The 14,230-nt window shown below is 41.3% G+C and overlaps 1 protein-coding gene across 17 annotated transcripts in view; it reads left to right on the top strand.

Annotated features, from left to right (window-relative positions):
* The window catches only part of LOC124274991 (zinc finger protein 57-like), a 114,792-nt gene that overhangs the window by 54,688 nt on the left and 45,874 nt on the right, over positions 1–14,230 (top strand). Inside the window, exons 3-4 of one of the 17 annotated variants that reach the window (XM_046710412.1) lie at positions 4,219–4,543; positions 6,568–8,426. The exons of 12 other annotated variants lie outside the window; for them this stretch is intronic. In XM_046710412.1, coding sequence (XP_046566368.1) covers positions 4,219–4,543; positions 6,568–6,574 — 332 coding nt within the window. In that variant the 3' untranslated portion in view covers positions 6,575–8,426. Of the gene's footprint in view, positions 1–740; positions 1,177–4,218; positions 4,544–6,567; positions 8,427–10,811; positions 10,824–12,631; positions 13,016–14,230 lie in introns of those variants that run through there. 4 more of the 17 variants (XR_006898140.1, XR_006898143.1, XR_006898155.1 and 1 more) reach the window with 4 other exon arrangements.

The following is a 14,230-nucleotide window of genomic DNA, read 5'->3' as shown; positions in this document are numbered from 1 at the left end:
CACTTATCCAACTACCCACTCGTACACTCACAAACTTACTGAATAACGTGAAACCTCACTCACTCACTCACTTATCCACCTATCCACTCGTAGTACTCATACACTCACAAACTTACTGAATAACGCGAAACCTCACTCACGCACTCACTTATCCACCTACCCACTCGTACACTCATATACTCACAAACTTACTGAATAACGCGAAACCTCACTCACTCACTCACTCACTCACTTATCCACCTACCCACTCGTACACTCACACTTACTGAATAATGTGAAACCTCACTCACTCACTCACTTATCCACCTACCCACTCGTACACTCATACACTCACAAACTTACTGAATAACGCGAAACCTCACTCACGCACTCACTTATCTACCTACCCACTCGTACACTCATACACTCACAAACTTACTGAATAACGCGAAACCTCACTCACTCACTCACTTATCCACTACATCCACCTACACTATACACTCACAAACTTACTGAATCGCAACCTCACTCTCATACACTCACAAACGTCCTGATAAAGTATGAAACCCACAAGGATCTGATGTGTTCACCAATTTCTAGCCTGTATCTCACTTACCTTTGTTGCTAAAAGCGGCCAGCATCCAAACTCACACACAACAACCTTTACCACTGTTAGCCGAAGAACCAGAGGTGACAATGTAATCTGTCGTAATCCAAGTCAGTCTCTTCATCTCTAGCGATGTTTCATTTGTTGCTTTCAGATTCAGGTCAGCTTCTCCCGAATGATGCTAGGTGGCCGTGGCTAAAGCTGGCGACAAACACGTCCCAGTTTCCACCCAATGTATCAACTAGCCTACTTTTGTCAGTTCAGGATGAGTCGTTCCCGGCCACCATGACAAAGAAGAGGTCCATTTGTGACATCTGTGGCCGAGAGTTCAATGATAGCACTGCTAGGAGGGTTCATAGGCAGGCTGTCCATGAGAATATCGTGCATGTGTGTGCTTGTGGGAAAACCTATCGCTACATGAGATCGCTCAAGAAACATCGACAGGCTGGGGTTTGCCCTGCAGAAGTGTCAGAAATAATACACACTGACATTGTTCAAGGAGAAAAGTGAACTTGATGCTTTAGTCAGAAGGTAGAGCAACATAGTGAAGTGAATTTCTATTTTGGGAATTAAGTTTTTTGTGTTGTAATTTTAGAGGGCAATACATTATCCTTGAGAGATTGAGGATTATCCGTCGTATGTGATACTGGTGTAAGGCATGAACCTTACGGGGGCGGTGGGGTAGCCCAGTGGTTAAAGCGTCGCCTGCTCGTCCGCATGGTTCGATTCCCCACATGGGCACATTGTGTGAAGCCCATTTCTGGTGTGCCCGCCGTGATATTGCTGGAATATTGCTAAAGCGGGCGTAAAACCCAACTTCATCACTCACTATGAACCTTCCGCATAACGAGATACAGATTATCTGTAGTTCTAAGTTGTATGTAGTATGTTCAGTAGAGTGGTGTTCCGATCAATTGAAATAATCGAAGATTGGTCGCAGTGACCAAACGACCAAGCAATCGATTTTGGAACTACTGGTTTAGTCTTTGAAACACTTGACGATGGACCATATCTTTGAATTTGTCAGGCCCTGAAAATGTGTTTAATTGTTAGAATGCTCACTTCACTAACTGAAAAGTCATGACTGAATATTTCTTGAAGACTCTGGGATGTTTGTGTTCATGATATATTAGTCATCATTTTAAAGTAGCAAGTTGCATCATGTTATACTTATCTGCAATAACAACCTGAATAGTAAAATCTGAAAAATTATGCAAACCAATTTTTTCCAATGATTGATCGATTGAAATTTTTACCAATTCCCAACACTAGTTCTGTATGCTCATTCACGTTGCACGAGAGAAGAACAAAGGTTTAAGGAATGTCAACCCTAGAGAAACTTTCTGGAAGACAGCCTTTGCTTTGGATGGCTAATGTCATCAGTTTGATGTCATGAACAGGGGATGCCTTCCTGTGGTGTAGTTTGTTCAACACTTCAGCTGACCAATCAGCAGTGTTGTACTCCAACCTCATATGGCTTCAGCTGACCAATCAGCAGTGTAATACTCCAACCTCATATGGCTTCAGCTGACCAATCAGCCATATAGAACCTCGACCTCATATGGCTTCAGCTGACCAATCAGCAGTGTAATACTCCAACCTCATATGGCTTCAGCTGACCAATCAGCAGTATAGAACCTTGACCTCATATGGCTTCAGCTGACCAATCAGCAGTGTAATACTCAAACCTCATGTGGCTTCAACTGACCAATCAGCCATATAGAACCTCGACCTCATATGGCTTCAGCTGACCAATCAGCAGTGTAATACTCCAACCTCATGTGGCTTCAACTGACCAATCAGCCATATAGAACCTCGACCTCATATGGCTTCAGCTGACTAAACAGCAGTGTAATACTCCAACCTCATATGGCTTCAGCTGACCAATCAGCAGTGTAATACTCCAACCTCATATGGCTTCAGCTGACCAATCAGCAGTGTAATACTCCAACCTCATATGGCTTCAGCTGACCAATCAGCAGTATAAAACCTCGACCTCATATGGCTTCAGCTGACCAATCAGCAGTGTAATACTCCAACCTCATATGGCTTCAGCTGACCAATCAGCAGTGTAATACTCCAACCTCATATGGCTTCAGCTGACCAATCAGCAGTATAAAACCTCGACCTCATATGGCTTCAGCTGACCAATCAGCTGTATAGAACCTCGACCTCATATGGCTTCAGCTGACCAATCAGTTGTGTAATACTTCAACCTCATATGGCTTCAGCTGACCAATCAGCTGTATAGATCCTCGACCTTATATGGCTTCAGCTGACCAATCATCAGTATGGTACTTTGACCTCATATGGCTTCAGCTGACCAATCAGCAGTATAGAACCTCAACCTCATCTGGCTTCAGCTGACCAATCAACAGTGTAGTACTTTGACCTCACATACCTTCAGCTGACCAATCAGCAGTGTCATACTTTGACCTCATATGACTTATGCTGACCAATCAGCATTGAGAATAACTGATATGCCATTGACGTATCCAAGGGGGGTTCAAAACAAACAAACAAACGCACACACACTTGAAAATTACTAAAGACCCCATTGAAGTTAATGTTTTGCATTGGCGGAGCCAAGGCTTTTGAAAATTCCTGGGTCCGCCTATGTATGCACATGTGCAAATTTATGAAAGTCACTACTCACAGTAATATATATGGGTAATATTAAATGTTTCTTGCATCAATCATTAGCAGTATGGCTAAAGTTAAAAGTTACTTAAACGAGTGAGGTCTGTCATGTCGGCTTCATGTGGAGGAAAGTCCAAAATGATTCAGGTTTTAGCACTTTGCTGCTTTGGTGAAACTCCCAGGAACATGAAAGATGCTGTTAAACAAGGAACAATAGGAAGAATCTTTGATTCAAACCCATTATCGGTTTCTTGTGTGCCTGAGGAAGTTAATTCAACACTGCCAATTGTGGCGTCCTAGACTAATAGATATGCCAAAAACATGTTTTATTGCAAGATAGTGTAACAACAGGGTATAACTTGAGGAATTCAATATGGATTTGTTGACACTCTGTTTTCGATGACTGACCACAAGGAAAACATAGAAAAGTTTAGGGGTCGGCTTTTCTAAGGAACATACTAGTTTGATGCTGACTTTAAGGGTCAAGTTAGGACCCCGGCTTATCTACGGTAAATATACAGTAGGCCATTATTATCTTAATTTATATATGCTGCTTGGATGATATGACATGACATACACAGACTGTTCAGTATTCCTGGTATACAAGTAAACTGACCCTGACAACGTAATAAATCCTCTTTTAGGATCTAAAAAAAAATAGGATATGCATGTACAGAGTCAAACTCTTTCGCTTCTAGTATATTGGAATACATCTTTCCCCAATTCACAGCACAACAAGAATGATTAGCATCAAAATCAATATAATGTCTTTCCCCAATTCATGCTGCTGTAAGAAGGATTAGCATTAAAATGAATACAATGTTTTTCCCAATACCCAGCACGATCAGAGTGATTAGCATTAAAATCAATATAATGCTTTACCCTATACACAGCAGTACTACATATACTCGTGAGATAAGAATGATTGTAAATCCTATGTTTCATGAAAGATGGAGTCACCAGACACTAGAACTTTTTTTTGTTACTTTCAGGTTTTGGCTATGCTGGCTACACAGACAAAGGTTTTGGACAGCATGTGGCCAAAACTCATCCAAATATATACAGCTTTGGGCGAGCTGTATCTCAAATTGCTTCTGAACACTTGGCGTCTGCCGATGCGGAAGATCTGTTTTCACGTAGACTGTTGGCTTGTAATATATGTGACAAAACCTTCTCTAACCCTGACACGAGGAGAATTCATTTTGAGGCTGTACATAGCAACATAACGTTTACCTGTGTCTGTGGGAAGGTGTACAAGTACCGTAGTGCCCTAAGCAGACACAGGAAGTTCTGTGAGAAGGTTCTAGCTGATCACAAGTAGGTACACATCCAAGCAGGCATCAAGTTATATGACTTCCACATGTGTTACCATTCCTCATGGCTTGCTACTATCGCAGATTGTTCGCATTGATGCAAAATGCCAACTTAATTGTGAAAAGGTTCTAGCTGATCACGAGTAGGTACAGATCCAAGCAGGCATCAAGTTATATGACTTCCACATGTGTTACCATTCCTCATTGCTTGCTACTATCGCAGATTGTTCGCATTGATGCAAAATGCCAACTTAATTGTGAAAAGGTTCTAGCTGATCACGAGTAGGTACAGATCCAAGCAGGCATCAATTATATGACTTCCACATGTGTTACCATTCCTCATTGCTTGCTACTATCACAGATTGTTCGCATTGATGCAAAATGCCAACTTAATTGTGAAAAGGTTCTAGCTGATCACGAGTAGGTACCGATCCAAGCAGGACCAACATGTTCCATTGGCATCGAGTTCAACAACGACCGAGACTATTTGTGTGCTATACCTCATCACTGTTTCCTACTATCCCTGTTTGTTCGTATCTGATACAAGTTGCCAAATTAACTACAATATATGAGGTCTTCCTTAATTCATACAAATAATATGCCAATCACCGAAAAGATTTACCACAAGGACTGAAGTTTCAACATCATTTGTGAAGAGAGAGTCATTATCTATCCTTATGCCATCTTCTGCCAACGCATCTGAATTATCAACTGGTATAAACTGTTTGTAGTGAGACACTGAATTCCCATTGTTTGAACTTGCTGTTGTCAGTATAGAAACTGATATAAAATTATCAACTCTCAAATTTGGGAATTAAAATGGCTGCATGATCAATGTCTTTAGTGCCCCAACCAGAAGATTGTAACAAAATACTAAATGTATTTTGCGAAAGGTTCTGTTCCCAACATGGGTAACAGTTGAAATCCTGGTATTGTATGGATGGAAAATTGCTAAGGAAGGTTAAAAACCTCTTCATTCCTCTCTCATTGACTCAATTATGACAGTACAGCAGGGAATATTGTTTATGAAATGTTGATGTTTGTGTCCAATCTTTGATACTATGTTCCACGCACCAGGACAGCTATCCCCAAAAAGATTGTATATATTGATGAACTGAACACAGGGTTTGGATCTGTATCGGAGTCAACACAAGGAAAACAGGGGACGTGAATTTGTCCCTGAAGACTTCACCTGCCACTTGTTGGTCTTTGTCAGTTCTCTACATAGGAATCATGTGTTACGGAATTAATTGTGTACCACACAGGTTTTTCTGGGAAAATGTTACCCAAATTTTGGAGTCAAAATGGGGAGTAACTGTTACAAATTGTTGTGTTCTACAATTAATGATGACGCCGGGGATCACCTGCTCAAAGCAATGTTAACACTAACTCATACACATTAACACAGACTTACGAAAATCAAAGTGCTGTGATGATACATGTGGGTGCATCTGGCCTGCCACCAAGTAGTGTGAGTAATCGTTTGGTTGACCAAGATAGTAAAACTTAATGACTGAAGTCAAACCCCCGTCTCACATGCAACACGAAACAACAACTAGCCTAAGAGTGGATAAGAAACTGCGTAGCGCACCTTCAATTTTAATCAGTCTTGTCACACAAGAATTAATGAGACTACAGGACACAGCCTTCCTTTGGCATCATTTTCAGAAGAAATTTTGTTAAGTCTTCCCATGGGATCGTCACTGAAACTGGTGACTTTGAAAGAAGAACTATTATTCCAGCATGTACATATGTCAGGAATGAAGAATTTGTCAGTGGTCATGTTGCTGAAAATATTCAGACTTTGAAAGAAGAACTATTATTCCAGCATGTACATATGTCAGGAATGAAGAATTTGTCAGTGGTCATGTTGCTGAAAATATTCAGACTTTGAAAGAAGAACTATTATTCCAGCATGTACATATGTCAGGAATGAAGAATTTGTCAGTGGTCATGTTGCTGAAAATATTCATCTTTAGTGCTCATGTCATGAAGAAAGTTTCAACAGTTTTCTTTTATTCCTTGCAGATATTGACATTGCTGGCATCCAGGAGAAGGTCAGGCATTTATCTCCCCGATTTGGTTTCGGAAATAGCAATCGAACCAGTTCTGGTGTTTTTGCTACATCTGGTGCCTCGTGGCTTAGCAGTAGTGGTGGTCAGGACTCGAACGGCTTGTTTCAGTGTGATATTTGTGAAAAGGTTTTCAGAAGCCATGACAGTAGAAAGGTCCACAAAGAAGCTGTTCATGAGAACAAGACGTTTGTCTGCCTTTGTGGCAAGGTGTACAGGTCCAGCAGTGCTCTGAGCAGACATAAGCGATTCTGTAGCGTTTACCAAGCTCAGGTAGATACTGTACACAAGTTGACACGCATCCATGAGGACCAACATTTTCATAAAGCAGCAGGGCCATAATGAATAGTTTAACTAGCAAAGGATGAAGGTCAAACAGTGCTCTGAGCAGACATTAGCGGATATGTAGTGCTTACCAAGTTGTATGCAAGTTGGGTGACCTTCACACACAAGGTCGAACATGAAGCAGCCTGGACAGTAGGAATGTTGTTGACTGGCAAAGTGTGAAGGTCTTGCAGTGCTTCAAGCAGACGAAAGGAGACGTGTTGAACTTATCAGCTCACACATTAGGCCGAATCTGGAATGTCCTGATGGAATTGGTTGTATTTTACATCATTAGGTAGCATGGTCCATCAGTGCTCTAAGCAGATAAGCAGATGTGTTAAGCTTACAAGGCTTACAGGCTTACCAGGCTTAGCTGGACAAGTAGGGTACCCATCACCCATAGGGGAAAACACGGAACACTTCTGAACTAAAGAATAAATGCAGCTATTCAGGATACTGGTGTCCGTGTTTGTGACAAAGAAGGTCTAGCAGTGCTGTGAGCAGTCAAACAGATGTGTACTGTGTATCCGCCTCAGCAGTACTAGAGGGTGTTCGTTACCAATAGGGTAAAACATAGAATGCTTTGAAGCAACGCAGCTGGCTTTCAGGACACTGTATGTGTGACAAGTGCGTAAGTCAAGTAGTGATCTGAGCAGACGTATTATGCGTATCAGGCTTAGCTGGACTACTCAGGTGTTTGACTTCACCCATTGGGTCAAATGTGGAACTCGGTGAACTTCTAATCATTATTTTATGCCAGGAAGTGCTGGTTTTCAGGATACTTTTGTATGTGTTCGTGACAAGGAGTGCAGGTCTAGCAGTGCGCTGAGCAGACAATCAGATGGTGTGGTCAGGGGAATGACTGGGGGAGTCAGTTGGGAGTTTGACAGTGCTATCGGATGTCATCAAGCAGCATGGGACCCTGGATACCAGTGTGAATACAACTAATTTCAGTGTCAGAAATCACCGATTATGCCAGTTTTCTTTTAGCATATCTAGCTCACTTGCTAAAGAACATTAACTCGATTGCTTCTTGATTCAGTTAAGAGAAGAGATAGCGACTGAAGTCGGAGTTATGAACTCTTGCTATATTAGTTTGCCTAATCTTTGCCTACATAGTTATTGCCTTATGCCAACATAGCAATGATGTAAATTTGCTGCCAGTTGATGATAGACATTGAAACTCACACATGATCAATATCCACGACTATTTAGGTGTGATCAGATGCATATTCCAAGCGCTGCAGAAGTCAAAAAGATTTTTGTTATTAGGGAAGATTTGTTTTCTTTGTTTCTTGGTTCATCTGATGCATGACGCCAAATTTTACAGATGTTGAAAACATCAAAACAAGATGTCCCACTGTTTCTGGTTCTCAAATATTACAACCTGAAGCGCCACAGGATTAGGCTTAGTTACACTGAAGGGGTCGTTGTCGGCACGGGTACTACAGATATGTACCCCAGGTACGTTTCTGTATACAGATATGTACCCTGGCCATAATGAGAATACAGAAACGTACCCTAGGACGATTCCATTCCCATTGTGTCGTGAAATTATATAAACAGTTAATCTACTGTCATAACATATAAAAAGCTCGCCCCTGTGAAATATCAACAAAACATTAGAAAAATAGCTCACACCAAAGCCGAGACAACCCGCTTCCAAGCTGCGCGAACCTATTTCACTGCGCACGTGCTATGAGCGCAGCCCAGCTGTTGAAACCACTTGAATTCCCCCAAGCGCTGGGGGAAAATTAGTGAATCGTTTGAACTACGATTTCGCATGTTTTTCTCATCACGCTTTTTTTTTCAACTTTATGAGTTGAATTTGCATTTTTGATGATTTGTTTCGGTAAGTCCATACCGAAAAGGTATCAGAATCTGCAAAGTTGTGTTTTACGTTGCATGTGACCTTTAACAATTATAGACTCAGACTGAAACCAATATAAAGATGGTAGACGTGGACAAAACATGATGCCATTATGGACAATTGTTTTAATAGTTTTCTTCAACTACATAGCCTTAACATACCATATTTTACCATAGATAAGCCAGTCTCAAAGATAAGCCGAGGTCCTAACTTGACCCATAAAATCAGTATCAAACTGGTATGTTCTGTTCATAAGCAAATACAAATCAGGTCGATATGTCCTGATTCAGGATAGATCAATTCATGGTGTCTTCACAGCTGATGCACATTCCATCTACTCATATATCCTTTCATGTTTCACCCGTGAAGATCCGGGTTAGAATATTGATCTTCAGCAGCCCATGCTTGTCGTAAGAGGGGACTAACAGGATCGGGTGATCAGGCTACCTGACTTGGTTGACACATGTCATCGGCTCCCAATTGTGCAGATCGATGCTCATGCTGTTGATCACTGGATTGTCTGGTCTAGACTTGATTATTTACAGACCGCCGCCATATAGCTGGAATATTACTGAGTGCGACGTAAAACTAAACTCACTCACTCACTCACTCCTTTCATGTTTGAATGAGGCAAAGTTAACAAGTCATGCGAGTCATGTGTCATGTCAGGTTGTCATGTCTTGTCATGACACTGCAGATAAAACATCCACACGAGATAGCTTTGTTTTCATATGTGACATTGCAGGAAACAGGAACAATTACATGTATTGTTAGATTGTCCGTCAGACCAAATGTCGTCACCACTAACCTACTACGATGAATCTAGTGCAGAAGGCTGTGTAAAGTTGACAAATTTTCGCTTCCCTTCTGTATGTGTTGACTGTAGTGCATACAGAAAAATTGTGAGGTTTTCAAACAGACAATAGGATGACGTCATGTCAAGGGGAGGTAACTCTTGGGGTTAAGAGTAAGCATACCAATAGGGATAGCTATGACTTAGGGTTTAAATTTTTTCCTTTTTTTTTTCTGTATGTGACTGTGGGAACCACAGAATAAAGGCAACCATAATCCAGAGGGAAGGTTTACGCTATAATTATGCGTATTAGTTTATAGTAGATTTATTGAAATAAAGATGTGTATTTTTACTATTGTTTGTGTTATAGATCAATGAAGCATTTATAGTTTGCTTTGTTATAAGATGAAGTAACCATACCACACTGTTTGCGTGTTTGTTTCATAAAAACGCAAAGATTTTTGTCCCCTTTCGTTATTTGTCCCCATTTGATGATGTCAACATTGGACACAGTATATTGAACCTCGACCAACCAGTAATGTTCATCCCCTAAATTCCAGACTCCAGGCAGAGTTTCAATAAGTACCATCTTATCATCGTTTGGTATGCTGTAGGCTGGGTTCAAACCAGTCACCTATTCTCTGGGCAGGAGTGAGTGAGTGAGTTGGGTTATGCACCGATTTTAGCAACATTCCAGCAATGTCACAGTAGGGGACACCAGAAATGGGCTTCACACATTGTGCCCATGTGGCTCTGGGCAGGAACTATCCTCAAGACCTTGATAATATGAGTGAGTGAGTGAGTTTAGTTGTACCCATGTGGGGAATCGAACCCTTGTCTTCAGGTGAAAAGCGAACGCTTTAACCACTTGGCTACTCCACCGCCCCCTGCTTTTAGCAATATTTCAGCAATATAATTGCATGGGACACCACAAATGGGCTTCACACATTGTACCCATGTGGGGAATCGAACCCTTGTCTTCAGGTGAAGAGCGAACGCTTTAACCACTTGGCTACTCCACCGCCCCTTGAAAATATCACGCTTCAAGACTGACAAGACAAGTTTAACTGACACTGATCACAACACAACATTTTCAAATACACTTTTGGAGAAGAATTGTAGGTGATGTTAAATGTCTTTTTAAATATAGCAGGATGTTGTTCTAAATCCGTAAATGAAAAGGTTGAAGAAATCGAAGTTATTTTATGAAAAGGTTTCTCAAAAGTTATACAAAGTCCAGCCTTTTTCTCTTTTCTTTTCAGAGTATAATAGTTTTGCTGGAATGGTTTGTGAAGGCATGTCAAGAGACAGCCGTGGTAAAACAGGGATTTGGAGAGAGCCAGCAGGCACAGGGGATGTACATAGTGGAGGTGGGAGACTGTCGGAGAGTCACTACGCCTTCCCCTGTGAACTGTGTGGCAAGCTGTTCACAGATCAGTGGGTTTTAAAGAGACATAAGAAGGCCAAGCATGAGCATGTGACGTATCCGTGTGTGTGTGGGAAGGTGTACAAGTACCAGTGTACTCTATACAAACATAAGAAAACCTGCCCTTTGGCTGCACTGTGATGACGATGATGGGGAGTACTGATTGGCTGTGTTAACAGGAAGGAGTGTTCAAGGTCGGTTGGTGGAACCAATTAGATTGTAGGGCTGAGGTGTAGTAAAAGTCAAGACAGTCTGACATTTTGGGGTTTTTGTGGAAAACTATTGTCGGCAATATTTCACTGAATTTATTTCACAACTGTAAATAGTTGACTCGATAAAGAGTAAGAGACTGACTGAGGAAGATTGTACACCCTCTTTAGCTATATTCCAGTAATTTTAAGGTGGGGACACCAGAAATTGGGTTTCATACATTGTTCCCATGTTGGGATTTGAACCCAGGTGTTAGCGTGAAGAACGAATGCTTTAACCATGAGGCCACTCCACCTCCCCAGTGTTAACAGGAAATACTGAATGGAGGTATTATCAGGTTGGATGTTTTATTTTGGCTATCCACAATATTCATCCTTGCTCATCCCAAGGGGATTCTGGGACATAAAAGGTTCCAAAACCCCTTGTTTGTCTCCCTTAGAAAATATATTCAGGATATGATTATAAAATACATACAGTGGAAACCGCCTAAGTAAAGACCGCTTAACTAAACAGACCTGATAAGTAAACACTTTTCTTTGGTCCCGGCAAATTTCTTCATTAATTATCACTATTAGAGTCTGGTTAACTAAACTCGGATAAGTAAACAATACCGCTTAACTAAACGTCTCTCACGGTCCCTGGAAGTAAATTACTTAACAAAAGATACTGGATAACTAAATTAGCGATCACCACATAATCCAACATGAGGGGCAGTCGTGTCAGTCTCCAGTCAAACAAACATCCTACTTACAGCTCGCTGGCGTCAAGCAGTTGACAATACACTGACAACTGGAGGCCAGCCCTGATAAGTTGTTCATTGTTACATATGCATACATATACATGCATATGGTTGTCATTTGCAGGTTTTTATAAGTTTGGATAAGTAAAATACCTGATAAGTAAACAATTTTGGCGAGTCCCTTGAAATTTTACTTATCAGGTTTCCACTGTATTTATACTGGAAATATAAAGTAAATAGTTCCATGTGTATTGTTACATGTGTTTTGTTAAAAAATAAATCTTACCGACTGAGAGTGTACAACTGTATATAAACATACCATCAGGTTTGCACCTCAAGGGAATCAAATATCCAGCTTAGTACCCAATATAAATTATGGGTTGCCATCTCTGCTCTGCAGATGTCATCTGCTCTGTCAATGTGAGAGTCAGCAGACGACACAACATTTCTGAGGATGTGTACACTTACTTGAATGTACATAATCAACCACTCATACCAGTGGTTAAAGCTCTGAAACATTACCTCTTACCTCTCCAACAAACACCCTTGCACCCAGATGAGAAAACTGATTGTTAACTCCGTGCATGACTGTTCTTGTTCGGAAACACTCACACAGTGTCGTCCCATCTCACCAAGAATACACTTTTCTTGCTTTCAGACTTTGGCTCGTTTCCTGTAATACCCAAGGCCTCTGTTCAGGACTTCGACCAAAGAGCGGGGTTGGAGACCGTGGCACCTTTTTCAGCAGGGTTCAGTTTCCCCTATGGTTTCAGTGTTGACAATGTCGTTGTCAAGGATACGTCTGCTTCTAAACAAAAACCAGCCATTCACCCCTGTGATATCTGTGGGAAAATGTTCACTGAGGCCAGATATGCTGAGAGACATAAGAAGGCTACTCACGAGAAGGTGCATCATCCGTGTGTTTGTGGGAAGATGTATACATACGATAGCGGCCTCCACAGGCACCAGAAAATGTGCCCTGTGTATCTGGCCCAAGTTCATCAGCCCAACTCATAGACACAGCACAGGCTCCGATATCTGGGTATGTTATGGTGGGAACTAGTTCATCGGAGTTATTCCATAGACTTCTGGATGGATCCAGCACAGGCTTCTGATATTTGAGTATATTATGTTGGGACCAAGATGATTGGAGCTATTCCATAATCTTTGAGGTGTTCTGGGTGGATCCAGCTCAGGCTCCTGATATTTGAGTATATTATGTTTGGACCAAGATGATTGGAGCTATTCCATAATCTTTGAGGTGTTAGTTTTCTGAATGGATCCAGCACAGGCTCCTGATATTTGATGTCATCAGCCGGCCGTTTCGGCTGTCTCCCATGGTAGCATCTGGAACTGCTTATTTGTGACGTCATTCGGACTTTACATCACAATATGATTTTAATGACGTCATCACAGCTGACGACGTAACAATACAATGGTGTGAGCGATGTTTGTATGTATTAATACGCAGAGAATTTCCGGGAATCAAATACCATTTGATCACGTTTTTCAACCAATCAGATTAAAGAACACAGTGACTTTTGGTTTACAATTGGGTATATTATGTTGGGACCTATATGATTGGAGTTATTCCATAATCTTTGAGGTGTTATTTTTCTGAATGGATCCTGTTCCTTTTAGTCCTTTGTGTCTTGTATACACCATCGAATAACCTTGTTCATACCACCAAATATATGTACAGAGCAAAGTGTAAGTCTATCATGCTCTAATAGTGAGACAGCATCTAGTCATCCACTTTTTGTCATTTGAATTTGACCAGTGATTTTCCATATTTCAACTGTTGAAAGACTTACTGACATGAGAGACTATTTTACCTTGGACCCTGTTGAAATTACCCTAGGAATTCTCAAGAAAAAGCGGAAGGTCGTGGATTCGATCCCCGACCGCGTCATACCAAAAGACGTTAAAATATGGTACTTGTTGGTCCCTGCCTGGCGCTCAGCATTAATGGGTACAACAAGGACTGGTCGCCTCGGAGTCAGTATACTGTGTCTGAGTGGGGTATCCTTCACTGCGGCATGGTATCTCAGTGGGTTAGCATTATAAAACCAGCTTCAGTCTGGGCTAGTACAAGCAGACGCACATACACATACACGCGCATGCACGTCATCATATGAGCGAAACATTCTCAAGTACGACGTTAAACCCAATTTCACCTCACCTCACCTCACCTCACCTCACCTCACCTCACCTCTCAAGAAAAATATTTATCTTAAAACTTAGCATATACTCTCTG

Source organism: Haliotis rubra, unplaced genomic scaffold, assembly GCF_003918875.1.
Source record: "Haliotis rubra isolate DU_JTF1 unplaced genomic scaffold, ASM391887v1 Scf197, whole genome shotgun sequence".
Lineage (NCBI taxonomy): Eukaryota > Metazoa > Mollusca > Gastropoda > Lepetellida > Haliotidae > Haliotis > Haliotis rubra.
Note: the sequence above shows the minus strand (reverse complement) of the source record. Positions and strands in the feature narration are given on the sequence as shown.